The following is a 27,189-nucleotide window of genomic DNA, read 5'->3' on the forward strand; positions in this document are numbered from 1 at the left end:
GACGAGCCGAGCCTAAGCCTGGACCTCCCCATCCTGCGCCCCCTCCCCAGCCCGCACCGCCCCCACCCCCACCCGAGGCCTGGACTCTCCTGCTCTGTTCCTCCTGGGCTCGCATAGCTGTTTCTCTGTGTCTCCTGGTCTCTTTCTGTCCCTTCCGTGTCCCTGCAGCCTCCCTCCTGTCCTCAAGGCTCGCGGGGCTGGCCCTGGACAGTCTCACAGTGAGGTGTCTCCACTGTCCGGCCCCAGGGTCTGGCGCTCTCAGCCCTGCCCTGGCAAATACTCGAAGGAGCCGAGCTTTGGCCTGAAACATCTTTCAGGACGGAGTCCAGCTCCCTGAGATCCTGAGCCTGGACTTGAGACTAGACTCGGTCCCCGTGGCCTTGGGTGCCCTGGGTCATCAGGGAGCTGATGGCGGGCCTCCGGCTGGCCAGGGGCGAAGCGGGGCCTGGCAGGTCATTACCGGACCCCTCTCCCTGTCCATCTCGGGCGGGACGGGGGGGGGGGGATCTCTGCCCACACACTGGCCAGGACCGGTGGCAACCGTCTTTCCACCCCCACCCCCACCCCCACCCCACTCCGCCTGCAAGAGTTCGCCTGCCGTCTCCGCCGGGGCGGGTCAGCGGCCTCAGCGCGGGCCTAGCCGGAGTTGGCGGCAGCCTCTCGGAGCCGGGCCGGGGCGGGGCTTGAGAACCCGGGAGCAGCTGCGGGCCGGGGGCGGGGCTGGGGGCGGGGCCGGCAACTGAGCTGCGCGGCCCGGCGCGCTCGCACTTGGACGCCCGGCGCCCCCACGTACACACCCGGGCTCCGTGGGCTCCCCCGCGAGGCCTAGCTGGTGCATCCCCCGCCGGGGACCCCCAGGCCCGCCCCGCCCCGCCCGAGCCAACCGAGACGGCGGCGCCGGCGGGAGGAGCAGAATGTCCTTCCAGGGAAAGAAGAGCATCCCCCGGATCACGGTGAGCCCCGCTCCCAGCTCCCCGCCGGGCTCGCGCCTCCTGTCCCCTGCGTCGGGCGGGGCCTGGCCTCTGGGCCCCGGGAGGACCTTCCCGGCCCCGCGCCGGGTCCCCTTCCCTCGGCGTCCAGGCCCCCCCCACGCCCCCCGCCTCGCCTTGCGCCCTGTCCCGGCGCTGCCCACTCCTGCCCAGCTCCTTCCCGCGCAGCCGGGGGGCCCGCGGGTGCCGCGCTGGACCCCCTCAGGGAACCGGCTCCCCTGAGACCCCCTCCCTCTGCGCCTGGGGAGGGCTCGGGCCTGGGGGTGGGTGGGGGCGGGGAGGCCCGCTTCCTAAAGCGCAGATGCGCCTCCCCCTCCGCTCCCCGCGGGGCCTCTCTCGAAGCTCCGCTTGGAGTTGGCGGGCTGCGCGGCCCTTTGTTGACACCGCCGGTCCGGCCGCCGGCCTCGGGTGCAGAGATGCCATTCCCGCGCAGCCCGCCCCTCTCCCCTCTCCCCCCGGGCCGCCCCCGCCACACCGGGAGCTCTTTGTCCCAGACAAAGCAGCTGAGGCCGGCGCTCAGCCCCAGCCCCCGGAGCCCCGGAGCCCCGGAGCCCCTGGCCACCTGCAGCCCTCCTTGGAGCCGGAGTTTGGAGGACCCCGGCCCGGGTGGTGGTGGGGAGGGTGCTCCCTCGTCACTGAGCGGGCACCCAGGCGGCTCGGCTCCCTGGAGAAGACCCTCTACCACCACCCGCCCCAGGTGGGGGAGGTCCGACTGTCCACGCTGGGCTGCCAGGAAACAAAGCCGCCCCCTCCAGGCAGCCGGGAGCCCAGCGGAGGGAGGGAGAGGGGGAGGGCCGGAGGGAGGGAGGTGCCTGGGGGCCCCAGGGCCGGCCTGCCCCTGGGAACCCGCGGATTCAGCCCCAGCTCTGCGCTTGGCTTCGGGGAAGGGTCATGGGGTTGCCAGTCCACTTCCTCAGACACTCGGGGAGGAAGGAGGGGGTCCTGCCTCAGGACTGGCCCAGATTCTGACCTGAGGCAGGAAGCCCACCAGGGCTGGACGGGGTGGGGAGGGTGGCCCCACCTCTGGGTGGGTCAGAGGTCAGAGGCGAGGTGGCCAGGTCAGGAGACCGTCACTCTGGTCCTGAGGGCCGCTGCATTCCTTTCTTGGCTACAAACCTGGGAAGGTGCCCAAAGTCTGAAAACTGGGGGTTGAGTGGGGACTCAGACCACCATCTTCCTGCCCAAAGCCTTCCCCTTCCTCTTCTTGGGTGTGTTTGAGTGGAGTGGGGTGTTGGAGTGGGGACCCTGCAGGAGGAGGCAGCCAGGCTCTGACACTGGCTCGGGAGCTGGGCGAGGTGGGTCCTTGTGATATGACCGGTCAGGGTCGGGCCTGGGGCCCAGGGGGCTGGGCAGTGAACCCCTGAGGACCCAGCAGGGAGACGCCCCAGCAGCTGGGGCGGGGCGACGGGGTAGACCAGAGCTGGCGGCGGGCACCCAGTAGGTACTGTCAGCTTCGAGAGCCACACTGTTTCTGGTGCAGCTCCCCAGTCCAGCAGGAGAGCCATCTTAGGTGACTCGGGAACGAACGGGTGCGGCAGTTCCAGTAAAGTTGAGCTATGGGCGTTGAAATGTGAATTTCATATAATTTTTATGAGTCTCAATATAGTCTTCTTATGATGTCTTTCAGCCAACATGAGATGCAAACCATCCTTGGCGCAGGGCTGGGCAGACTGTACAAGCTGGGGATCACGTCTGGCCTGTGGCTCGTCAGCCACCCTTCTGTAGACTGTGGGGTGGAGGTTCTACTTTTAGTCAATAGAAATCTGAGAATTCATCCCAAACTGTTAGATGCTAATAAGAATAGAGTGATGTGCTCTGGCTCATAAGCCATGAATTATTTATCCTCTCAGCAGCCTCTGAGAGAGCTGCTGAGTGCCCTCCACACTTCCGTTCTGGCTTCAGGCTGATACTGGGTTTAGAACCAGAGCTCCCAGCTGGAGTCCCAGCCCGGCCTCTGGGTGGGCACCCAGGAGCCCCGGGCCAGGGCCAGACCCCCATGAAACAGCTGTGGTTCCGGCTATCTGAGCCCCAGGGAGTGTGAGGTTCAAGGTTGTGGGAGAAAGTGCCGCAGGGCTGGGTCCTCACCCGTCATCTTGCTCTCGGCCACCTCCTTCCTTCCTGCATTTCTCTTCATTTTGCTCCACTGAGGCCCAGCCGTCACTCCGCACCCTGTACAGTCCATGACCGGCTCCCCATCTCCCCTCCGTCCCAACCGTCAGAAGTGGACCGATGGTGGCCCAGCTCCGTGGCGGGGGGTGCCTCTAACAGCTGCACTTCCTGACACTTTGTTCGCCTCCTTGGGGCGACCTCCAGGCAGCACCAGAGCCGGCAAGCACCCCAGTATCTTCCTGGCCTGCACCCCCATAGCTTCTCTGTCATCAGCTCCTGCCCCCCCGACTCTCAGCCTCTCTGGAGTCCATCTCTCGTCCACCCCCTGATCCCAGCCAGGGGGCCCCCGCATCTCATCCAGACACACGGACACCACTGCAGCCACGGCCTGTGTCTGTCCTTGAACACGAGGGCCTCTTTCTACCCAGGCCGCTCTGATCTCTTTAAAGGCACTCAGACATAGCTTGAGGCACCCGTGGTGGCCCGCTGACAACCCCCCCAAGCCCAGCACATCCCACCCCAGCTCGCCACCGCCCCCCCCCCCCCCCCCACCGCCACCCGTCCTGTATCAGCCAGGCTCCTCTCTGCCCCGGGCCTTTGCGCGGCTGCTCCCTGGCCTGGGCCTGAGTCACGGCCACATCAGCTCCTCAGAGAGGCCCTTCCCGGTCCCTGCGGCAGCCCCAACGTGTCCCCCTGTCTGTGCGCTTACGAGTGTCGCCGTGTGTGACGTCTGTCTCCCCCCACTGGGATGCGGCTGTCCCACGGGAGGGCCCTGCCTGCCGGGGCCTGCTCTAACTCCTGTCTCCCAGCACTGTCTCAGGCCACAGAGATTCTGGAAGGAGCTTGGCCCGGCTATTAGCTGGAGCCGCCTCTGCAGGTGGACAAGGAGGGCCGGCCTTGCAGGCCTGCAGGGCCAAGCGAGACGTGGCCCACTGCCCCCTTGGCCTGGGCTTTAGAAACTGGGCAGCACGCGTGATGGCATGCCTGTGGTCAGACACGCGGCTGCTCGCACTGACATGGCCTCGCCACAATGACGCGGGAGCCGGCTGGGCGATCGCGCCCCTCCCCATGTCTTCGGTGAGGCCAGACCGCCTGACTGTGGGTGTGCGTCACGTGCGGGGCCTGTGAGCAGCCGCCTCCAAGGGCCACCACTGCGGGGTGAGGTGGTCAACGCTGCAGGCTCTGTGCTGGTCTCACACGCACAGATGGTGTCCGCAGGACACACACAGACACGTGAAGGTGTCCATCGTGACTTCAGAGGGAAGCTGGCGCTCAGCGTACCACTGGGTCACTCGGTGTGGGCAAACTTGCCCCCATTCATTTGTTTTTGACAGAGTGACCGCCTCCTGATCAGAGGGGGGAAGATCGTGAACGATGACCAGTCCTTTCATGCTGACCTGTATGTGGAGGATGGCCTGATAAAGTGAGTTTCTGCCTCTTCAGGGTCACCTGTGTACACCTTGCTCACACACTGCCCGGAAGCTTACTTCTGGGTGAGATCCGCGTGAATGTTTCTCTCTTTCCCACAACCACGGTCCCTGGAAACAACTCCAGCCCCTCCCGTGCCTTCAGCGAGGCCGAGGCCTCCAAGAGCAGGATGAGGCTTCCGCATTTCTCTGTCATCACAGCTTCAGTACCTGTGGGCTCACAGTAGGTGCTTAATAAATGCTTAGGTGCTTAATAAATAGTGACCACACCTTTTCGTTTCTCTGCTCGTGTCTGTCAGGCAGCTCCAGCCTCCGGTCAGCAAGGCCGCGAGTGGACACCTAAGTGACCAGCACGGGGGGATCCCTCGTGCTGACCATCCTGAGCCCCTGGGGCTGGCTTGTTCTCCAACAGTGTCGGGGGCGGGTCCAGTTAGGCCTTGGCTGTATTGCCCTTCGCTTCCAGGACAGGAGCCCAAGGGCAGGCGTCCCAGCTCCGCAGCGTTGCCAGGGGCCCCGTTCACGTTCGCTCAGGGATCTTCCTCACCAGCGGGCTCTCTGTTGCTTTCAGACAAATTGGAGAAAACCTCATCGTCCCTGGGGGCATCAGAACCATCGATGCCCACGGCCTGCTGGTCCTGCCAGGCGGAGTCGACGTCCACACGCGGCTGCTGATGCCCGTGCTGGGCATGACCCCCGCCGACGACTTCTGCCAGGGGACCAGGGCCGCCCTGGCGGGGGGCACCACCATGATATGTGAGTGTTGTTCATGGCCGGGGGCGGGGGGTCCGTCCCAGCCTCAGGCCTCCGGCGGGTTTGCATGTCGCAGGAAGCACCTTCCCTGGTGGAATGTTCTCAGGCTGGTTTTCTCTCTCTTTTTAAAAACTTATTTATTTTTTATTGAGGATAATTGCTTTACAGAATTTTGCTGTTTTCTGTAAAAACCTCAGCCTGAACCAGCCGTAGTTCCTCTGGACTGCACGCACTCTGAGAAGGGCTGAGTGGCTGTGCCCAGCCCAGGTCCTCAGCCTGAGTGTGCTGCCTTGGCCAGCGCCGGAGCCCTCCTGGGGTTTCCACGGGAATGTGCCCGTAGTTTATTATTTCCTAGGAAGCCAGCAGCTGGCCAAGGACCTGGTTTGGAAAACCCAAGTGCCTTGGGCAAGTTCAGGGGTGGTGTTGCCAGACACATTTGCCCCTGAACCTCGCCCCCTCTGAGGCTTGGTTTGCAGAAGCCACTTGCTAGCGTGCAGAAGAGCTAAAGACGGTGGAGGCGGTGTTTCAGAGAAAGGATGATAAAAATACTCTTATCCGATCAACAACCCCCAGAGGCCCCATGCCAGGCAAAAGCCCCATTCTGATGTGCCTCAGCTCCGTGCAAGGCAGAGAAGCCCAGTTCACAGCTTGTGAGGGGTTCACTTCCCACCCTGAACTTGCTTGTGGTCAGTTCAGGAGCTCAGACAGGACACCTCGTTTAGCCCCTCTCCTCCCCTGAGACCCGTCAGCTCCACGGCGCCCAGGGCAGGTGCCTCCACTCGGGCTGGACCTGGTCCAACCCTGGCTGCACCACATCCTGGCAGTGACCTCAAACAGCGCACGGTTAGACGTCACGCTTCCCTGGCGCTTGGGCAGGAGGCAGGGGGTGGGAGGGTGGAACAAGCGAGGGCCTGTGGTTGCCAGGCTGCACGTGGGCACACGGCGGGCAGTGCCACTGCCTCCTGGGAAGGGCGGCTCCGGGTGCTCAGGGTGACCTCTCAGGCGATGGGCAGGCACTGCGGCACCCCGGCCCGGTGTGGCTTCCTGAGCTACGAAGGGGCCAAACCCAGCAGCGGTCCACCCTCCGGCCTGATGAGGGCGCACTCTCGTTCCAGGCCCTTGGTCCTGCTGGTCATGGGGCACCTGGGCTGAGCGAGACGCCCTCCTGGTTGCATCTCCCGCTGGCGCAGAGGTGTCAGATGGGCTGTGAGGATGGAGGTGCTGCAGGCATGGGCTGGCCTCCGCGGGGCTGCAGCCGTGAGCGCCCGCAGGACAGCGTGTGCGCCAGAGCCGTGGGAGGCAGAGGGGCCCGTGTGAGGGGTGTGCAGGGAGGCACAATGTCTACCTGTAACCTCGGGCGTGCCTTCCCACCAGCCACCCCCCCAGCTGTCTTCCTGCACCTTGCAGAGGTTGTGAGTGGGGTGTGGACCGTGGACGCAGGGTTGCTGGCGGGGCCGGGGGGACAGTGCAGCATCCATGTGCTCTCCCTGGTTCTCCAGGGCGGGAGGGGGCTCTCCCTGGTGTCCGTGGTCGGTGAGGCATGCGGGAAGCCAGCCGCACCTGCCGCTGTGGGCAGGCTCGCAGGTTCAGCACCGTGGACAGCACGACACCCCACCCCCGCCCATCAGGCTCTTTAGGGCTGCGTCTGCTGGGGAGCGAGGGCCTCCTCTCTGCCCAGGGAGAGGCTGGGGACAAGGGGCAGGACGATGGACAGTTCCCAGCAGCCGCAGCCCCACGTAAGGCTCGAGGTCTGTCCTCTGCTTTCCTCGAACGTGCCTCCTGGTCTCCTGGGAGCACGAAGCCGCTCTCCCTTGGAGACCCAGGCGGTCGCGGTGGCCAGAGTGGGGGACTCAGCCGAGCGCGCTGTCCCTGCAGTGGACCACGTGTTCCCCGAGGCGGGGGTGAGCCTGCTGGCGGCCTACGAGCTGTGGCGGGAGCGAGCGGACGGCGGGGCCTGCTGCGACTACTCCCTGCACGTGGACATCCCGCGCTGGCACGAGAGCGCCAGGGAGGAGCTGGAGGCCCTGGTCAGGGACAAGGGTGAGCAGCCGGCCGGCCGGGCGGAGGGGCGGCTGCGGGGCCTGGGCTTCCGGGGCCAGGCGGACGCTGCACCCGGCCGACTCCAGGGCAGGCGGCCAGGCGTGCGGTACGTTGGACAGAGCCATTCGAAGATCTGCTGGGCTGAGGGGTCAGCTGTGCCGCACCTGGGGGCCGCATCCCGGGGCCGTTCTCTTCACAAGGGGACAGAGACACAGCTGTCTCCACGGCCCCCTTGTGTCTTGGGCCTGGGGGAAGGAAAAGCATGATAAGTCTTCTTAGTCCTGAAGATCCTCTAGAAGGAGATGCCTTAAAACTCATAGTCCTCTACTGCTGCCTCAGCAGAAACAGGATGGTTTATAAACAGGCTTAAATATTTTTTTAAATCAAAAGTCCTGAAGCTAAAACCACATCAAAGTTTATAGTGGATTTGAAGGAAAGTTAAGTGGATGCTGTAACTAACCTCTGGTGATCAGCGCTGAGTGTGGTCTCAGCTCACACCCAGGAGTGGAAGGTCAGGGTCAGAGGGGCCGGCAGGGATGGGACCTGGGATGGGGGTGCTGGCGTCAGAGTCCGGGCCAGGCCAGGAGGCTACTGCTCTGTCAGCCCAGGAGACGGAGGCAGGGAGGTTTGCTCCAGGCCATTTTCCCCAGAGTGATGGACCTCAGGCCCATGACCTTTGGCACTCAGGAGCCCTCACCTGGGGGCAGGCGGGGGCCTCAACCAGGCAGCAGCTGTGCCTCCTGGGTCCTTCCCTGCCTGGCCTGGGGGTCTGCAGCCTGGTGGCTCAGAGCAGAGGTGCGAACGGGCACCTGCAGCCATCACCCCACCCCGAGCTGCTGGGGCAGGGGGCAGTGATGGGGGCCGTTAGTGAGGGGCAGTGATGCGGCAGGGGGGTGGGGGGGTTAGGGGCAGTGGGGGTTAGTGATGGGGTGGGGGGTTAGGGGCCATGGGGTGTGAGTGATGGGGTGGGGGGAGGTGTTGGGGCAGTGGGGGATTAGTGATGGGGTAGGGTGTTGGGGCAGTGGGGGTTAGTGATGGGGTGGGGGCTTAGGGGCAGTGGGGGGTTAGTGATGGAGTGGAAGGGTGTTAGGGGCTGTGAGGGGTTAATGATGGGGTGGGGGTTGTTAGGGGCCATGGGCTGGAAAGGTGTTAGGGGACATGGGGGGTGAGTGATGGGGTGGGTTGGGGTGTTAGGGGCCATGGGGGGGTTAGTGATGGATGGAGGGCGGGGTGTTAGGGGCTGTGGGGGGTTAGTGATGGGGTGGGTTGGGGTGTTAGGGGCCATGGGGGGTTAGCGATAGTGGGTGTGGGGTACATTAGGGAGGGTTGTGCGGGTTCTCACCTGCTTTGCTGCTAGGGAACAATTGGTTCCTGACCTCAGGTTTGAGGAGCTAGAGGGGCTTGGATGTCTCTGCCCCAGTGTGGGCTGGTCTGGAGTGTGTGGGGCCGATGCCCAAGGTCCGCCAGGCCAGCTGGTGAGGCCCTTGGGAGAGGCCACCCTCACCTGGCAACCCAAATGCCAGGGAGGCTCCTGGCATCTGACTGCTCCTGCTTCCCCCCAGGTGTGAACTCCTTCCTGGTCTTCATGGCATACAAGGACAGGTACCAGTGCACAGACGGCCAGGTAAAGCCCGGAGTCAAGTTGGGGGGCGCGGGCAGGCAGGCTCTGCGGTGCTCCGGGGCAGGGCCTCAGCCCCACGTGATCCTGAGGGGGGGGCGGGGCCTCAGCCCCACGTGGCTCTGAGGTGGGGGCGGGGCCTCAGCCCCACGTGGTCCTGAAGTGGGGGGGGCAGGCTCCACGGGTGCTGGGGGGCGGGGCCTTAGCCCCACGTGGTCTTGAGGTGGGGTGGGGGCGTGGCCTCAGCCTCACGTGGTCCTGAAGTGGGGGGGGCAGGCTCCACGGGTGCTGGGGGGCGGGGCCTCAGCCCCACGTGGTCCACCTGTGTCTGTCTCCCCAGATGTATGAGATCTTCAGTGTCATCCGGGACCTGGGGGCCGTAGCCCAAGTGCACGCGGAGAACGGGGACATCGTGGACGAGGTGGGGCTGGTGGGGTGACTCCTGCCCTTGACCCCGCGAGCGCAGATCCACAAACCCGGGGAAGGGGACCCGGAATCTGGCCCGGGGGATAGCTAGCCCAGGAGGAAGGCCAGGCAGGTGGGGTACTAGGAGCCTGCGGGCTCTTGGCCACAGCAGGTTTTCCCCCATCCTCACACGTCTGACCTTAAATTCTCCAAAACCGAGGTGTTGCTTCCTGGGGTGGGAGGGGCACAGAGGTGGGTTCCCGTGCTCTCTCGCCCAGGACTGGGCCCTCTAGAGCTGTTCCTTCTGCCCACCGGCGCACCTGTGGGGTTCGTGGCTCGGTCCTCTGTCGAGGCCGCTGCCTGGGGAGGCCCTGGCCCTTCTGCCCACGCCTCACCTTCCCCGCAAGCCCAGGCCTCTGCCCCACTGTTTGCCCACCAGCCTCAGTGCCCACAGTGGCCGGGCACTGGAAGGGGGCGCGGGGAAGCTTCTCGGCTGCCTGGGGGTCTGGGGGGGTCACACACACAGCCTCCGCCCCGACATTCCAGACCCGCAGAGAAGTTTCCAGGGACCCACTGGCCTCTCTGACTCCCAAGTTCACCAGGAGTCCTGTGGCGTTCAGGGCAGTGCAAGCTGCGTGTGTCTCTAGGGCGGGGGGCTGGGCCTGGAGGAGGCACACCCCAAGTACAGGAGGGTGGGAGGTGCGTGCTGGGGGAGGGGCTTGTTGGGGGCCGGCTCCTCCCCCGTTCTTCACCCAGAGTTCGTTCACACCGTCGGTGCTGTGCTCAGACCTGGGGGTGAACCAGCCTGAGGCGGCCCCACCCCTGTCTGTGCAGAGCCCCCAAGGCCGCCCCATGCACGCACACCCCGGCCGTGAACGCCTCTGTGCGTGCACACCCCATGCACACACCCGCCGGGGAAGCAGCAGGAGGTGAGGCTGGGGGGCCTTGTCCTTCTCACTCAGGAGGCCTGCGACCCCGGGCATGTCCGGCCCTCCGCAGCCCTGGGGCTCCCTCGTCTGTAATTCGGGGAGCTGGAGTCACCCCCTTCAGAGCGCGACCCTTCTGCTCCCCCCGAGTGCTCCGGGGTGGGTGATTCTGAGGTCTCAGGGCCAAGTGTCCTGGGCCGTGGACTGCAGCCCCGCAAGGCCCTCCGGGGCCGGGCTGGAACGAGGTGTGTGTTTAGGAGCAGAAGCGGCTGCTGGAACTCGGTGTCACCGGTCCCGAGGGCCACGTGCTCAGCCGCCCCGAGGAGGTAGGTGGGAACCTGCGGGGCACCCCTCAATGGGCCTTCATTGGGGGTGGGCTGGGCCCGGGGGCAGGCAGGACTGTGACCCCACTGTCCTCGCCTGGGGGTGTGAGCCAGGGCTCCCGGCCCCCTGACGGTGGGGCCACGCTGAGGCATGCACGCGAGGCTCAGAGGGCAACGCGGTCTGCTTTAGGGTGGCGCGGGCCAGCGCAGATTCGGGACTGGAGCCCCAGGCCGGGATCCCGGACCCTGGGTGCCCCTCTGGGCCAGACATCCGTGGGTGGCTGGGGCATCGCGGGCTCACTGTGGTCAGGAGCCCTGGCCCTCGCGTGGCCTGAGCAGCCCGTCTGCAGGTGGAAGCCGAGGCCGTGTACCGTGCCGTCACCATCGCCAGGCAGGCCAGCTGCCCCCTGTACGTCACCAAGGTCATGAGCAAGCCTGCAGCCGACGTGATCGCCCGGGCCAAGCGGCGAGGTGGGTGCTGGCCAGTGTGGGGAGGGGCTCGGGGGTCGCTTCCGTCCACAGCCCCCCGGAGCAGTACAGAGCAACCCCATGGGGACGCAGTGGGCCTGCCAGCCTCCTCAGGGGCCTCTCGCAAGAGGGGCGCGGGTGTGGCCTGTGGGGGCGCCTGAGGCTCCCTCTTGTCCAGACAGCAGTGGGACCTGACGCGGGGCCATGAATCACACGTGGGGCTTAGGGGCCCCGTTTGCATAGAAGTGGGTGTCAGAGTGTATGTGTGTGTATGGGGTGTGTGTGTGTGTGTGCACTTACGTGGTATGTGTCTTTGTGTGTCTGTGGGGTATATGCCGCGTGTGGTATGGTGTGTGTGAGCCTGCACCCTCGGGTCGTGTGAGAAGCCTCACCCAGCTGACCCCCCCGCACCGGGCCGAGCTGCCGCTCCCTGGACACCTCCCGGGTGGGGACGGGTGTGGGTCTGGGGCCGGGTGCCCTCTGGGCCGTGGGGGAGGCAGGTGTGTCTGTGCCCGGCATGGGTGAGGTGGGGTCCCAGTGGCCCTGCGGGAGCCCTGGGCAGTGCCGTGGGTGGGGAGCAGCCCTCAGGGCCAGGAAGCTGAGGGGCAGGGCCTGGCAGGCGGTGGGGGGTCCCGCGGTGCAGTGGGAGGCCTGGCCCAGCCCGGGGGGCGGGAGGTCCCGTGGCCACGGTGCGGCTCACGCCTCGCCGCAGGGGTGGTGGTGTTCGGGGAGCCCATCACCGCTGGCCTGGGCGCGGACGGCTCGCACTACTGGAGCAAGAACTGGGCCAAGGCGGCCGCCTTCGTCACGTCGCCCCCCGTCAACCCGGACCCCAGCACCGCGGACCACCTCACCGCCCTGCTGTCCAGGTAGGGAGCCCCTGGGCCCCGCCCTGCTGTCCAGGCAGGAGTCACCTGGGCCCCCCGTCCAGGGAGCCTGCCCCACCTCCTGGCCCCGCCCTGCGGGCACCCTCCGCCTCGTGGCTGGGCGTGGGGTGGGAGTGCTCAGGGAGGACAGGCCCCCTGGGCCCCTGTGACCCCGGCTGTCTGCAGCGGGGACCTCCAGGTGACTGGCAGCGCCCACTGCACCTTCACCACCGCCCAGAAGGCCGTCGGCAGGGACAACTTCACGCTTATCCCCGAGGGCACCAACGGCGTGGAGGAGCGCATGTCCGTGGTCTGGGAGAAGTGTGTGGTGGGTGCAGACACACGGCCGCGGGGACCCCTCCCCACGGGAGGAGCTGGTGGGACCACAAAGGGAGGCCCCTTGAGAAGCAAATTCACCGGGTGGAATGGAGCTCGGGGCGGGCGGGCTCAAGGCTGTCCCCCCCGCAGCCCGGTCACCCTGGGGTCCCCAGACGTTCTGCTTTGGTCCCCCGGAGAAGACTCCGTGCAGCCAGGCCCTGCCCTGGTCCTGATACACCAGCCCTGGGCACAGGGGGTCCCTACACTGCAGTGTCTACCCAGGAGGACCGAGGTTCCCCCAGACGTCTGTCTCACCTGGGGCCTCCACTCCCGTGACCCCACTCCTGGCCCTGAGCCCTCCCCCTGGGCTGAGGCCCTGACCCCAGGCTCCTGGCCACCACCGGGGGCCAGTCACGTTCTCTGGGGACAGATGTTACTGTGGAGACATCAGCGTTCACTTGCCCACAAAGCGAGCGTGGAGATGGGCTCGGTGCCCGGGGAGGACCAGACCTGCAGGCCTGGCTGACGCACGCTGCCCTCAGCCTGGAGGGCAGCTGCGTCCACACGAGAGTCCGGAGACCAGACCCTGCATGTGGCCGGGGAGGGGCGTCCCTCACCCCACCTTCTGGCTTCTCAGGCCTCGGGGCAGATGGACGAGAACGAGTTCGTTGCCGTGACCAGTACGAACGCGGCCAAAATCTTCAACTTTTATCCGAGGAAGGGGCGGGTGGCCGTGGGCTCCGACGCCGACCTGGTCATATGGAACCCCCGGGCCACGAGAATCATCTCTGCCAAGAGCCACAACCTGGTGAGTGAAGCTGGTCCCATGTGGAGGCCATCTCGGGGTCTGGGGGCGCCCTGCAGCCATCCTGGATGTCCTGGGACAGGCAGGGCCAGTGGGGGCAGGGGGCCCTGTCTGGGGGGAGAGCTCGCCTGCTCTGTGTCCCCCGGAGATGTTCCTGAGGGGCCAGGGGTGCAGGCACGACCACCCCCCCTGAACCCCAACCCAGCCGAGTGGACTCTCCCGCCGGGGCCCTGGCTCCGGAGACTCTGAGCAGCGCCAGGGCCTCCCGCTGGCTCAGAGGGCCGCTGTCCCCCCAGAACGTGGAGTACAACATCTTCGAGGGCTTGGAGTGCCGAGGAGCCCCGAGCGTGGTCATCAGTCAGGGCCGGGTTGTGCTGGAGGACGGGGCCCTGTGCGTCACCCCCGGGACCGGCCGCTTCATCCCACGCAAGACCTTCCCTGACTTTGTCTACAAGAGGATAAAGGCCCGCAACCGGGTGAGCCTGAGCCGGGCGGGTGGGCGGGAGGGCAGGGCCCTCAGGCCTGCTCACGGTCAGCCTGCTCATGGCCGTCCTGCTGTCGGGAAGGCGCAGTGGCCTCACTGTTCCGGGTGGTTCCTCGCCCACGTTCGTGACCAGGCCGCCCACGCCACTGCAGAGAGTGCGGGCGTGAGGCCAAGGAAACCCGGAGTGGCCGCCACCAGGGACATGGCCACCAGGCCTAGCAGAGGTCATCCAGCATTTCCCTGGAGCAGACCTGCCCTTCAGTGAACTCAGGAAAGAGAGTGGGACGCGTAGACAGCGTCCGTGAGCCCTAGTCCCTCTCTGGGGCTTGGCCAGCTGCCCGCTGCGTCCGGCAGGTGCGCAGGTGTTCGTCCAGGCCCTGCACACATGTGCAGGCGGTTCACGCGTGCACACGGGGGCACACAGGCCCAGCTGCACACGCATGCGTGGTGACTACACACGCGAGTTGGCTTTATCTCAGCCCCATTCCCACTTGTCTAGGATGACATCGTCTGAACTTGTATTTGGAGGGACCGCTCCCGGGCAGGGCTGGGGCCGGCAACGGCTCCTCCCCAGGGTGGGAGCGGAGGCCGCTCTGACCCACAGGCGCTCCTGTCTCAGGCTGCTCTGCCCGCAGCCCCGCACCCCCAGACCGCCCTCGGCACGCTGCCCCGCCTCGGGGGAGGGGTGTGTGTGTCCACACGCGCAGGTGGACACTCCTGGGGGTGGAGGGCCCTGCCCTCGAGCCCGAGGCTGGCTCAGCGCCCCTCACACCGAGCCCTTCGGCCCCCAGCTGGCGGAGATCCACGGTGTGCCCCGAGGCCTCTACGACGGGCCGGTCCACGAGGTGATGGCGCCCACCAAGCCGGGGGGCGGCGCCCAGGCCCGCGCATCCTGCCCTGGGAAGATCTCCATGCCCCCTTTCCGTAACCTGCACCAGTCGGGGTTCAGCCTGTCTGGTGAGTGGAGCCTGGGGGGCTCAGTCTCCTCAGGGCCCTGAGGACCGTGTCCAGCCCCCAGCCCCCGCATCTCACATGAGGTGCACAGGAAAGGGGGCTGGGAGTCTCAGGGGTTCACCTGCAGCCGCCAGCTCGAGCCTCTGCCTTCAGGGTCTGGGCTGTGGGGTGTGGATTTGCAGGGAGGCCCTGAGCCCAGGCTCTCCCTAGAGACAGGCCTCCCTGCCCACTGGGGGCTGACCCAGCCCCTGGCGTCCAGTCCCTGCCGGCCTCCAGGAACCCAGCCTTGTCCTGAAGGCTGGCGCCAGCCTTCTCTCATCCCGGGGCCATGCAGGGTGAGGCCCAGAGGAGGGACGCTGGGGCTGGCCTGGCTTGTGCCCCTCCAGACAGGCTTCCCGGAGGGCCAGCCCTGATCTGCAGGCTCCCGCCGCAGGCGCACCTGGCCTCACCAGCCTGCTCGTCTGAGGCCTCGGTGGGGGAGCCGCCAGGCCTTCTGGGAGCGTGGGGTTTGCAGCCCTGGCCCCCAGGGTGTGGCGGGCGGGTCTGCGTGCCCCCAGCACCGCCTCCACCCCGCCCTCCCGCAGGCTCGCAGGCAGACGACCACATCGCCCGGCGCACGGCCCAGAAGATCATGGCGCCCCCCGGCGGCCGCTCCCACATCACGTCGCTGTCCTAGGTGCTGCCGCGGGCGGCCGGCCCCGCGACCTTCCCTCCGTTCCTTGAACCCACTCTGTAAGGTGCTTGGCCTCCCCTTCCCCTTCCCAGAACCTCTCCCCTTGGGGTCCCATGGCCTGTTACAGGGAGCCCCTTCAGGAAAGGCTGAATGGGGGCGGTTTCACTGCCAGGGCGGGCAGAGGGGCTGGGCGTGCTGGCGGGGGCAGCTCAGGGAGCCCTGAGCCCGGGGGCCTCGGAAGGCAGGGACCTCCGGGAATGACCAGGACGGAAGGCAGGGGGCATGGTACCCTCGTCCCCGACTCGAGTCACCGCCCCGGGGAGACCCCGACTCAGCTGCCATCCCGGCCCCACCCAAGCTGCTGTGACTTCAGGGGCCCAGGGGATGCCATGTGGGGCAGCTGCACTTCTCAGACTTCCCAGGGACCAGACCCCGACGCCGTCCATAAAGCCCTTCCTCCTCCAGGGGCCCCGGGGGCCCGGAGCTGAGTGCTTCCTTCTCCTACGACATGTGTTCCCAGTAGTTGATTAGAGAAGCCGTCTTGTGTGCTGAGGGCACTCTAGCCAGGAACCTGCATGCCGCCCACAGCCCAGCGGCCCCAGTCCCGTGGAACCGGGTTGATTAAAGGCATCTGGACTGGAAGCCACTGGCGTGTGGAGAGCCCAGACTTCTCTGCCCCTAGGCCATCCCCCAGGGGTTCGTGTGCGGCACCCTCGGGAATCCCCTGCAGCCCCCTCCCTGGTCGTGCCTCTAGACGGCTGGGAGGCCGGGCCGCCAGACGACTGCAGGACTGGCCAGGCCAGGCCTGCCGGGCAGGGGCAGGGCTGGGTCTGGGCTGTGGGCAGGGCCTCCGCCTCCCGTTGGTCTGCAGGTCACAGAGAGCCAGACGCCCAGAAGGAGAGGGGCCCTGGGAGGACCCCTACGCACGTTCTAGTTGGTGGGCGCAAGCCGCCCAGCAGGGCTTGGGGCAGTACGGCGCGTGGGGAGCTCACGCCTCCAACGGGCAGCGGGGGACGAGGCGTGGCCTGCATCCTGCCCAGTTAAGGCGGAGCAGGCCGGGGCTCTGATCCGAACCCGCAGACGGTGCTCCTGGGGTTGTACTGAGACCAGCGTTCATTGCACCAGCGGCCCCTTCCCCAGGGACAGACAAGGCAGTTGGGGGGCCAGACCACACCCGCAGGCCGGCCAGTGACTCAGCAAACAGGCACGCTGTCCCTTAGGGCCTCAAAACGCACCTGAGATGCGCACACAAAAACACAAGAAACACGGCTTTCTACACCACGCCCGCCCCGCCCCCTCCCGCGCAGCCCCGCCTCCTCCCGCGCAGCCCCGCCACCCCGCCCCCTGCACCTCCCTGCCCAGCTCCGCCTCCGACATTGCCTGGTCTCCACCCAGAACCACCACCGGGCGTCCCGCGGAGCTGCCCGCCTCCAGACCCGGGCTCCCCAGTGCTCTGGGGCCCCACGTGGGCTCCCCACTCTGGGTGAGGGGGACTCGTGAGCTGCTCCAAGCTGAGGCGTTCCGGTCCCGGCTGTTTTCAAGGTTCTGCCCCTGCCCCCCAGCAGGCCGCACCTCCACTCCACCCCAACAGCGGCCTCGAGGTTTCTGGGGCAGGTGTCAGCATCCTCCCCAGGCCGAGGGCCGGAGCTCCGGGAGGCTCCGGCCCGGCAGGAACGCCCCGGTCACGGACAAGCGTTCTCCACCCGCGGCAGGAACAGAACACGCAAACCAGCCGACACCAAGCGGTTCTCATGTTGTTTTTCTCAGAGGTGGAAACTATACAGGAACACGGCAGAAATGACCAGAACGTGTGTGTCTATAAAACACTCTTCAGGCCCATGCCCCTCCCCCGTAATGGACAAGAACCAGGCGGACCCCGGGCACCGGCGGGGGCTGGCTATGTACAGCGGGCGGGACAGGACCCCAGAGGACCCCCGGGAAAGCCTGGGCGGGGCCTGCGGCCCCCTCCACCGTCACGCGGGGGGCGCCCACCCTCTGTGCTGCCCACTCTCAGCCACATCGGCAGCCTCTTGACACCACGTGCCCCGAGGGCCAGAGGGCAGACCCAGCGGTCAGACCATCCGGTGCCGTCCAGCCAGGTGCCGCCGGCCTGGGCCTGGACACGCCGGGCAGCTCCCTGGGAAAGTCGACGCTGGACCTCCGGCCTCCCCATCTCTCTGGAGGCCTCGGGTCTCCGGTGGGGCCTGAGCTGACTCCTCGGGCAGCGGGCAGGGGCGGCCTAGCTGCTCCCGGCTGAGGGGCAGATGGCACCACAGGCGGGCAAGGCTGAGCGCACGCCGTCGCTGTCCGCCGAGGCCTCCGCCGCGTCCCCAGGCTCGGGCGTGGGGTCCTGGCTCCTCTTCAGCCTGGGGAGACACATGGGGGCTTTATGTAGCCTCGCCAGCGGCCCGGGACGCTGCTCGCTGGCCCAGGGCCTGTCCGGGTCTCCCGGGGTACACCCCCACAGGAACACGGCCTGGGGCTCCACACAGACCACTCCTGGGCATCTCCGCCTGGGTAGAAGCCCCTCTGGCCACACTGGCTCAGCGGGGCATGCGGCCACATGGGGCATCCAGCCGGCCCCTCTGTGGGCTCTTCATGGCCCTCCGGCTCGGGGCAGCAGGCTGGCGGGTCTCAGCTGGTTTCCAGCCAGAAACTAAAAAGAGGCAGGTCAGGAATTCTGGAACAAAGTGCTTGACTGAGTCCCATTACCACCCATACCTTGACCTCCAGGGTGGTGGCTAGTGTCCTAAACCAGGGTCCACATGTCATCCTGGCCACTGAGGCAGGACAGAGGACCAGTGAACCCTGTTCAGCTACTAGACCAGGGCCACCTCCTCCAGGAAGTCCTCCGCATCTCATCCCACCCCTCCTCCCCCGGCGTCCACAGCACTGGGCCTCTCCATTCCAGTATGGCAGGTGGCTCAGCTCTTTGAGGCCTGTCGTATCTTCCTGCCAACGAGCCCCGCCCTTCCTGCCCCTGGCCCCTGAGTGGCTGAGTGAGGGGCGGGTTGATGTAACAACTGGGGCCCCTCACCTGGGCGGTGCACCCAGGGCCTGCCCAGAGACTCTGTCCGTTGGTGGAAAGTGCCCAAGCTTAGACCTTAAAGTGCCGATGAGCCCCTCCCCAGCAAGCCTGCACAGGGGCCTCCCCCGCCCCCCAGGGCTGCTGCTTGGACTCCCTGAGGAGGGCGGGGGTCAGGCTTCCCAGCCCCACTGAGGCCATGTGCCTGCTGCGGCCAGAAAGCCTTAGCCCGCTCCCCAGACTCCTTTCTGCCCTGTTACTGGCCCCCAACACGCACACTCACTTCTCTCTGTTAAAAATCACAAAGTCCTGCTGGATGGCGTCAAGGCAGTCCTGAAGGTAGTCATTCTCCTGTTAGTCAGAAAGAGACACGAGTGAGCGCCTGCCAGCTTCCCTCGCATCCTGCAGGGAGGTTCCCGGGCATCCCTGGTCTGTTGCTCCTGTGTGCCTGCCTTCTCCCTCCCTGGCTCTCTGAGGAGCCCACTCTACCCCAGGTGGCCAGAGCGCATGGGAGCGGGGGTCTCCTGGTGACAGAGGGTCGCCCGACCCCCGTGTTGGGGCGGCCATATGGTCTGCAGAGCCAGACTGGTCCAGGAGCTACACCGGGCCGGCTCCTCCACACCCCCTCCACCCTGGGTCCTCCTGGTCACTGGACCCTGGTCACAAACCCAGCTGAGGGTCTGCTTCCGGGACCTGCCTAAGAAGGTGGGCGGCAGGGGTGGTCTCGAGAAGCAGAGTCTCCGGCTGGGGACTGGAGCTGGTCCCACACTGGCCAGATCCAAGGCGTGTCATAGGTCCCTGGCACGCGAAGCCCTGGTTACTGAGACCCTCGCCTCAGGAGTGTCTGGAGAGGGTGTGGGTGGTGGGTTTGCCCTGGGACCGTGGCTCTGGGTGGTCATGGTTGGCCCCAAGGTGTCTGAGTCTCAGACTCAAGGCTGCCAGGGGGCAGCCCAAGGCACAGCGTGGAGACGCCCGTCTGGCGGCCCGGACAGCTTGCTGGAGACCAGGCTGGGATGTCCAACCCCAGAACTTAAGTGGGCTGGACTCACTGCCACGAAGTTTCCTGCATCCAACTGAGGCTCTGATAGGGAAGGAGTGGTCCTCGGACACGGGAGGGGCCCGAGAGGACGCTAGTGCAGGTTAGCCCCATACCCCCGCTCTCCTGAGCCTGCGGGAGGGCCCCACCCCTGCCGGAGAAGAGGGACCCCCCACCCCATTCCTGCAGATGAAACAGCACTCGCCCCCACGCCCTGCCCCACGGGCTCTGCTGCCACGCGTAGCCCCAGCGGGCAGGCGCTGGACCTGCTGGGAAGGAAGGTGCCGCTCGCCCAGTGGGCAGGACAGGCCTGGGAGGGGGCTGAACAAGGCGGAGTCTGCCCTCCACAACTTGGGGCTAACTCCCTGCAGGAGCCCTGGTGTGAGTATGTCCTAATACACTGCAGTTTGGAAACCTGGAAGAAAGGACGGCCCAGGTAAAGCGGTCAGAAGGTTCAGAACAGCCTTGGAAGAATGCTGGGATACGGTCAAAGGCTCAGAGACGTGGGCAGCTGGAGCAGCCAGCAGACTCAAGAGTAAAGACCCACAGACCCCCCAGATGACCGAATTCTTCTGGAGGGCCCAAGGGATGTGCTTTCCAGCCAGAAGACAAGGAACTAGCTGGTGGGGACACGGTGCCCTGGGGAAGCCCCGTGGCTCCTGTGTAGTTCGGGAGGATCTGCTCCAGGACCGAGTGCCCCAAAGGCCATGATGGGATCCCGGACAGTGGCAGCCTTCACCTCACCTAACTCAGCCACACTTAGCGGGGTGTAACCATGGAAATAGGCCTCCAGGCTGGAGAGGCAAGCAGGACACCCCGACCCCTGGCATGCTGAGGATGCCTGACTGATCACAGTGCTTTCAGGGTCAGAGGTGGACGGCCAGTGCTCACACACGTGTGCCTGTGTGCGCACACACACACATACACACACACACACACAGACTCAGATCAAGCGTGCATGAGCACCAGGCTGACGTTGGCCACGTGGATGGAAAGTCACAGCTCTTTTCCCCATTTCCAGATCGAATTCGGTTCTCAGACCTGGACCTGTGGGCTGAAGCAGGGGCAGGCTCTTGGTCAGGAAGGCCCGAGCAAGTGTACATGGCAGTGATACCCGAGTCCTTCCCAAAGGTACCCACGACCACTTCCCTGCATATCTGCACACAGGAGGGCAGACGCCTGGCTGTTTAGAGGGCTGTTGAATACAGGTGTGAACTGATACTTGGCCCACGTCCCTCTTCTCCCCCTGGCGGCTGTATGCATAACCAAGGTGGATGTATTAATACTTGGTATCTGGCCGAATTCTCTTAGTTCCTTGACCTGTGGAGTAGCCGCTATTCATATTATCATGGAAAAGCCCAGTGAAAGCTCCTGAAAATAGTCTCTCTCCCAAAACCAGCCTAGATAGGAAATAACAAACAAACCCAGATTCAGAGTGGAATGGCAGTGCCTAGCACCACCATCTTTGAATGGTGTTTTGAGTCTTTGCCTTTTGAGTCTTCGCCTTTATCTGTGGGGATCCGAGGGCTTCAAACAGTGGTAAAGAACCTGCCTGTCACTGCAGGAGGCACAGGAAACACAGGTTCGATCCCCAGGTTGGGAAGATCCCCTGGAGGAGGGCATGGCAACCCACTCCAGTGTTCTTGCCTGGAGAATCCCAGGGACAGAGGAGCCTGGCGGGCTACGTCCATGGGGTCGCAGAGGCAGACACGACTGAGTGAGCACAACCCAGCACAGAGTGGATCCGAGGATGCTACTCCTGTTGTTTTTCCATTTAATTCACGAGCCTGGCCCGCGAAGACCACCTGGCTTGTGGCCGGAGGGGGAGAAGGGACAGATCTTAACCCAGTGGTGGCCCGAGCCTCTACCAGAGCTGACCGACACGGCTGCCCACTGCAGCATGCGGCCCTAACCTCACAGCACATCCCTCCCGACGCCCGTAACACAGACGGCGGGCACTAGTCTGCATTCACCGAGGACGACCGAGTATCGAGCCGGCCCCCAGTTACCACGGCTGGGGTCTCTTTTCTGACTTCACAGGGGTGTGAAAGTGACAAGCAGACAGCAGAGACCGCACTTCAGATTTTGACCTGGACCTTTTCCAGGCTGGCGATACAGGATCCGACCCTCTGATGTGATGCCGGGCAGCGGCTGTAGCTCCTGCTCAGCCCCGCGACCCCGAGGGTGAAAACTGACACTCAGACACCCACCCTGGACCCAGACGCGCCCTTTCCCACTTTCAGTATTTGATAAAGTACACAGGAGTGTCAATACTGAGTTATAAAAGAGGCTCCGTGCCGGATGACTCTGCCCAACTCGGGGCTGACCTGAGTGCTCTGAGCCTGTACAAGGCAGTCTGGGCGGACTGTGATCTTCAGGAGGTGAGGGGTAGTAAACGCAAACTGACTTCCAATTTTCCAACTTTAACGGAGTCATCAGCCCTGCCAGTGCCGATGGTGACTGGACAGGGGCACAGACTCCGGTCTGAGTCAGCGCTGGACTGAAGCCAAGGGCTACTCAGAGGCGGGGGTGAGGTCATGGCAGGAGGTGACCCCCGAGGCCCGGAGACCAAGGGAGGCGCAGGATGAGGGCGCAGGGGAGCGAGGCTGGGGCGGGCGATGGGTGCAGAGGCTGTCCGCCATCTGGGGGTCAGCGGGGGGTGGGGAGGAGCTGGGCTGTGTCTCACACCCTCCCTCACCCAGGTTCTCCCAGGACGAGAGGCGAACCAGCCCGAGGAGCCGCTCGGAGGTCGGAGCGGCATTAGAGGCGGACGGTGTGGGCAGCGACGTGCCAGGGCCCCGCCTTCCTGAGGTGCGTGCGGTGCGCGTGTGCCGTCAGCTCGGGCTCTGGGGCGTGGCCCGTCCAGCTCGGGAGCACCTCTCCGGCTAGCGGCACACGTGCGTGGCCCCGTGGCCTGTTCCGGCTTCTGGAGCCTTTGCCACGCAGGCTCAGGAGGCCACAGAAACGTATGATGACCCTCTGGGGCTCCTTGCCGATGACTGCTGGGCACAGGGGCATAACCCACACTCAGATCCCTACAGGTCCGGCCGCTCCCCCTGGACTCCGCTGAAACTCAGCCTTGCTTCCCCCCACACCCCACCCCCAGCCACTGTGCCAGCGATGATTCCAGGCACACAGTCCTCGGGGCGGACAGGGGCCCTATCAATGCCAGTGCCTCACCCAAGGTGGGCAGCAACAGGGCCCGGGCATGCAGACAGGGCGCCAATCCTTAACTCTGTCACAAATGACCTGCTGAGCAACTGAGACGGAGTTCTTAAGCCCTTCAGAACACCCTGGGGATGCAAGGGGCCCAGAGGAGCTGAAATGTCTTAAAAAATTAGAACAGTTTGGCGGACCCGCACTTGTTGACCCAAGAACTCACCAGAGCCCCAGTTGTCAAGGCAAGGTGGACCCGGCAGGACAGACACACGGATCAGTGGGCTAGAAGTGCAAGTCCGTAAACAAGCCCCTCCGTTCACAGTCAATTCATTTTTGAAAATGATGCCAAGCAATTCAATGGGGGAAAGATGAGCCCTTTCCATAAACAGCACTTGGACGACACAGATCCACATGCAGAGCAGTCAGGCTGGGCCCCACCTGACACTGTGCATAAAATCGACTCAAAACAGACCCGAGCCTCATGTGTAAGACAGAAGACTACAAAACACAACGGTGCATCTCTGTGACCTCAGGTGAGGCAACGGTGTCTTAGAAATGACACCAAAAGCACACACGAGGAAAGAAAAGACAGACACGGGACTTCATCAGAACTGAAGACTGCTGCAGACCGTGCCAACCTGAAGAGAGAAAGCCCACAGACTGGACGATGTTTGCAGATCGTCTAAGACACTTGTGTGCAGAACATGTAAATAAATCACACTTATCAGTCGACAGTAAAAAGTGGAAATAAGGAGTGTTGATTTCAGCTCTTTCACACAAAGAACTCTGAGCCATCACTCCCAGTCTGACAGCAAGAAAAAAGCTGGACCAAGGACTTCTGTGATGGTCTGGTGGTTAAGAATCCACCTTCTGATGAGGGAATGCAGGTCGGAATCCTGGTCGGGAACTAAGATCCCTCACGCCACATGCTGCAACAAATGAGTGTCGCAGCTAAGACCCCACAGTGACAAAGTGTTAGTCTCTCAGTCATGTCCGACTGTGCGGCCCCACGGACTGTAGCCCGCCAGGCTCCTCTGTCCATGGAATTCTCCAGGTGAGAATACCAAAGTGGATTGCCATGCCCTCCTCCAGGGGATCTTCCCAACCCAGGCATTGAACCCTAGTATCCTGCATTGCAGGCAGATTCTGTACCATTGAGGCACCAGGTAAGTTTAAGAACCAATAGGAATTCCCTGGTGGCTCAGACGGCAGAGTCTGCCTGCAGGGAGACCTGAGTTTGATCCCTGGGTCGGGAAGATTCCCTGGAGAAGGAAATGGCAGCCCACTCCAGTATTCTCACCTGGAGAATCCCATGAACAGAGAAGCCTGGCGGGCTACAGTCCATGGGGTTTCAAAGAGTCACACAATTGAGCCACTTCATGTCACTTCCTAGAGCTATAATAAATAAATAAAGCGGGACCAGCCTGCAATGCCCCCGCCAAACACCAGGGGCCGCCATCAGCAGCCCTCGGAATGGGGAGGGATGGGGGCCCACCTACCTGTTCCCTGAGGAGCCAAGGCTTCCAGGGAGGCCCCTGCACCGCGGAGGAGCTGGCGCCCGTGTCTGCCTAGCACCCAGGCATGGGGCTGCACAAGGCCCCCCAGGTGTCCTCACAGGCTCCAAGGGACCCAGGAGCAGGGGGACGGTATGCGGGCTTACAGTGTCGCTGCTGTGACCCCGCCATCCACTCCTGCAGCCCTAGTTGTGTCGTGAACACCAGCCAGATCCTGGGGACAGGCCCAGACTGGATCCACTGCTCCCCAGGGGAAGCCCTATTTCCAAGAGCAGGACTGTGGGGGCTGTGACGGGTTACACCACGTCCCTGGGGTGGGGTCCTGACCCCATTCCTAGGAATGTGAAATGAAGTCTCCACAGATGCCACCAGTCAAGTGAATGGGGAGGTCGCCCTGAACTCGGGGTCCCACCCAGTATGAGCAGTGTCCTCATGAGAAGAGGCAGACTTGTGCACATGCACACACACACTAGTGCACTCACACACATACAAGCACATGCATACACATGCATACACACACACACACGAGTGCACTCACACACATGCACACACACAGAAGTGCACAGACAGGCACACACACATGCACGTGCACACACAAACATGCACTCACACATGCACATACGTGTGCACACACATGCAGTCATACACATACAAAACAGAAGTGCAAAGACATATGGGCACACTTACACATGCACACATGAGTGTACTCACACACACACAGAGGTGCACAGACATGTACCTAAATAAAGTGTGCACACAAACACATGCACACATGAGTGCACACACACACACAAACGCATGCATGCACACACAGGCACACACAGGTGCACTCAAACACATGTATACATACACACAAACACATGCACACACACGCTACACTCACAAACACACGCTCACATGCACACATACACATGACTGCACTCACATACACACGCACACACACACATGAGTGCACACACACACAGGGAAATGACCCCAAGACCGTGGAGGCAGAGCCTGGCCCCATGTGACCCTCCAGAGCTGGGCAGGCAGGAGGGCCCCTGTCCCCCCACCACAGAGGGAGTGAGGGGCCAGAGCAGAGGCGGCCGGGTGCCGGGCCGCGCTCACCGACGGGCAGCTGTCCCTGCTGCTATCCCGGGACCTGCTCTTGGCCAGACGCTTCTTCTTCTTGTGCAGCGGCCGCGACTCCAGGATCATCTCCTCCAGCTCGAAGGTGGGGTCGCAGTGCAGGCGGCCTTTCTGTGGAGGATGGTGCTGAGCCGGTGCCCGGCTACCCTTGCCCGCCCCGGCCACCCCGGGCCCGTGGGCTTACGTTGGGCACGAAGCCGGGCTCCACCTTCTTCTCGCTCAGCTCAGCCCACAGCACACCGGCCAGAGCGGGGGCCGCCCGCACATCCTGCAGGCTGGACACGCGGTGCTTGGGGTTCACGGTGAGCAGCTGGAACAAGGCCCTGGTCAGCGGCCCCGGTGCAGGTCTCGTCTCCCCGGACCCACCAGGAGGCGGCGGCTGCAGTCCGGCTCCCTGCTCTCGGTAACCAGCTCAGCACCGCGACAGGACTAACGCTCACGGGCCCAGGGCGGCCCTGCAGGACGGGCCACCATCACAGCTGCCCCTTCCAGGGGGAGCCACCGGAGACCTCACCCAAGGCTTCTGCAGCAAGGCATGTGGATCCTCCCCACCCCACCTGGGCCTCTGGGGGCCACAGTCCCCCTTGGGAGCCACCTAGGCCAGTGTGGACGCAGCGGCATGCGGTGAAGGCTGGTTAACAGCCCCTCTCGGGGGCTGGGAGGCCTCCAGGTGCTCAGGCACACTACCGGGGCCAGAGGTCCCCGGACACCGGCCAGGACGGCCCAATTGGGCCCTGCGTGTCCAGCACGCCCCTCCTCGCTTGTCCTGAGGCCTCAGGGCACAGGGTGTTTGAGGCCCACCGCTCCGAGTGGGGAGCTAGCTGGCCGGCCGAGGGGTGACCCCAGCCCAGCCCTGGACCCCGGGAGGGGAACACCAGCTGCAGCACCACCACCTCAGGTCTGTACAGGCTGAGTCCCCGGGGGTGCTACAGACGTGTGCTCGGGGCCCAGGACAGGCAGGGGGTTCTGGGGTCTTCCCTGCTTGCTTCTGGTGCGGGGGCTGGCCAGGCCACTGGCAGTGGACGGTGGCTGCCCACCTCCGACAGGATGAGCCGGGCCTGAGTGGGACCAGGCCCTGGCCACCTCCCCGACACACGCTGGAGTGACTTGCCCTGAGCTGGGGTGTTAGTGATGGAAGCGGCCGCGAGGCTTTGATTAGGTCATAAGGACTGACAGCCGCCCCAGCGCTCACACAGGCGGAGCTGCGACAAGACAAGGAACCCGGGCCGGGCCAGGCAAGGAGCCCAGGTGGCGACGGACACGCGGCCCAGGAGGCCCTGGCTGGACGCCGTCCCCGGCCAGGCGCTCCGGGCTGCCGCCCTGCCCCCCGTGTCCGCCAGCCTGCACTCCGGGCGGGGCGGGCGCTCACCTTGCGCAGCAGGGCCACCGTCTCCTTGGACCAGGCGGGCACATACTGGACACTCACGGTGCTGAACAACTGCACCAGCGACTCCACGGCGCTGCTCGAGTGGATGTCGTACGGCCTCTGGGCAGGGGAGGCGGGGCTGCAGCAGGCCTCCCCCGTCACTCGGGGGCACCCCATCCCAGGGCAGCCGGGGCCGAGCCCAGGAGGCCAAGCCTGCACCTCAGCCAGGGAAGCAACCAGAGAGGCCCCCGCGGGCTGGGAGGGAAGCACCGCGCCCCTGCCCCTCCCCCAGCAGACGGCCTGGCCCCGGGGGACCAGCTGCAGAGAGGGCGGCCGTCTGAGGGTGCCGTGCCTCCGGGACCCCCATGAAGGGATGGGAAGGGCAGCTGGGGGCCTGACAAGCCTCCGGCCTCCTGGGCTGTGGGACTGGCCGAGCTGTGGCCACTGCGGGGAGGGCAGGGGGACCCACCGCCTAGGAACCTCAAGGGAAGCTCAGGGGCGGGGTGCAGCCCTGTGGGACGGTCCTCTGCCCACCCAGCCCCCTCCAGCGTGCTGCCTCACTAATGGGGAGCATGGACATCCCTGAGCCCCGGGGGTGGGGGCAGCCTCAGCTCTCTGGGCCACCCCGGAGGGTCTGGGGGCCTGGCCGACAGGTCACAGGAGCTCCGTACCCATCCTCGCAGCAGCTCGTAGGCCATCACCCCCACCGACCACCAGTCCACCTCGAAGGAGTAGCCGGTCCCACCGTTGACAAAAGACTGGAAGATTTCCGGAGCTTTCGAGGAAGGCGAGAGCAGCTGAGCATC

General features: G+C 64.9%; 2 protein-coding genes across 3 annotated transcripts in view; one reads left to right on the forward strand and one right to left on the reverse strand.

Annotated features, from left to right (window-relative positions):
• Positions 1-718: 718 nt before the first annotated feature.
• On the forward strand, positions 719-16,002 carry DPYSL4 (dihydropyrimidinase like 4). The gene is made up of 14 exons (XM_043926553.1): positions 719-953; positions 4,433-4,521; positions 5,094-5,278; positions 7,151-7,315; positions 8,878-8,939; positions 9,274-9,354; positions 10,522-10,590; positions 10,938-11,058; positions 11,768-11,924; positions 12,108-12,249; positions 12,877-13,047; positions 13,341-13,520; positions 14,320-14,485; positions 15,067-16,002. The coding sequence occupies exons 1-14, from the start codon at positions 915-917 to the stop codon at positions 15,156-15,158; spliced, it is 1,719 nt and encodes a 572-aa protein (XP_043782488.1). The 5' UTR covers positions 719-914; the 3' UTR covers positions 15,159-16,002.
• Positions 16,003-16,887: 885 nt separating this feature from the next.
• The window catches only part of STK32C (serine/threonine kinase 32C), a 72,115-nt gene continuing 61,813 nt past the window's right edge, over positions 16,888-27,189 (reverse strand). For both annotated transcript variants that reach the window (XM_043926554.1, XM_043926555.1), the window contains exons 7-12: positions 27,055-27,158; positions 26,387-26,503; positions 25,202-25,327; positions 24,997-25,128; positions 18,464-18,531; positions 16,888-17,521 (exon numbers count right to left, since the gene is read on the reverse strand). In XM_043926554.1, the coding sequence (XP_043782489.1) occupies positions 17,395-17,521; positions 18,464-18,531; positions 24,997-25,128; positions 25,202-25,327; positions 26,387-26,503; positions 27,055-27,158 (674 nt within the window). In that variant the 3' untranslated portion in view covers positions 16,888-17,394. The remainder of the gene's footprint in view (positions 17,522-18,463; positions 18,532-24,996; positions 25,129-25,201; positions 25,328-26,386; positions 26,504-27,054; positions 27,159-27,189) is intronic.

The sequence above is a fragment of the Cervus elaphus genome, chromosome 15 (assembly GCF_910594005.1).
Source record: "Cervus elaphus chromosome 15, mCerEla1.1, whole genome shotgun sequence".
In the NCBI taxonomy this organism is placed as follows: Eukaryota; Metazoa; Chordata; class Mammalia; order Artiodactyla; family Cervidae; genus Cervus; species Cervus elaphus.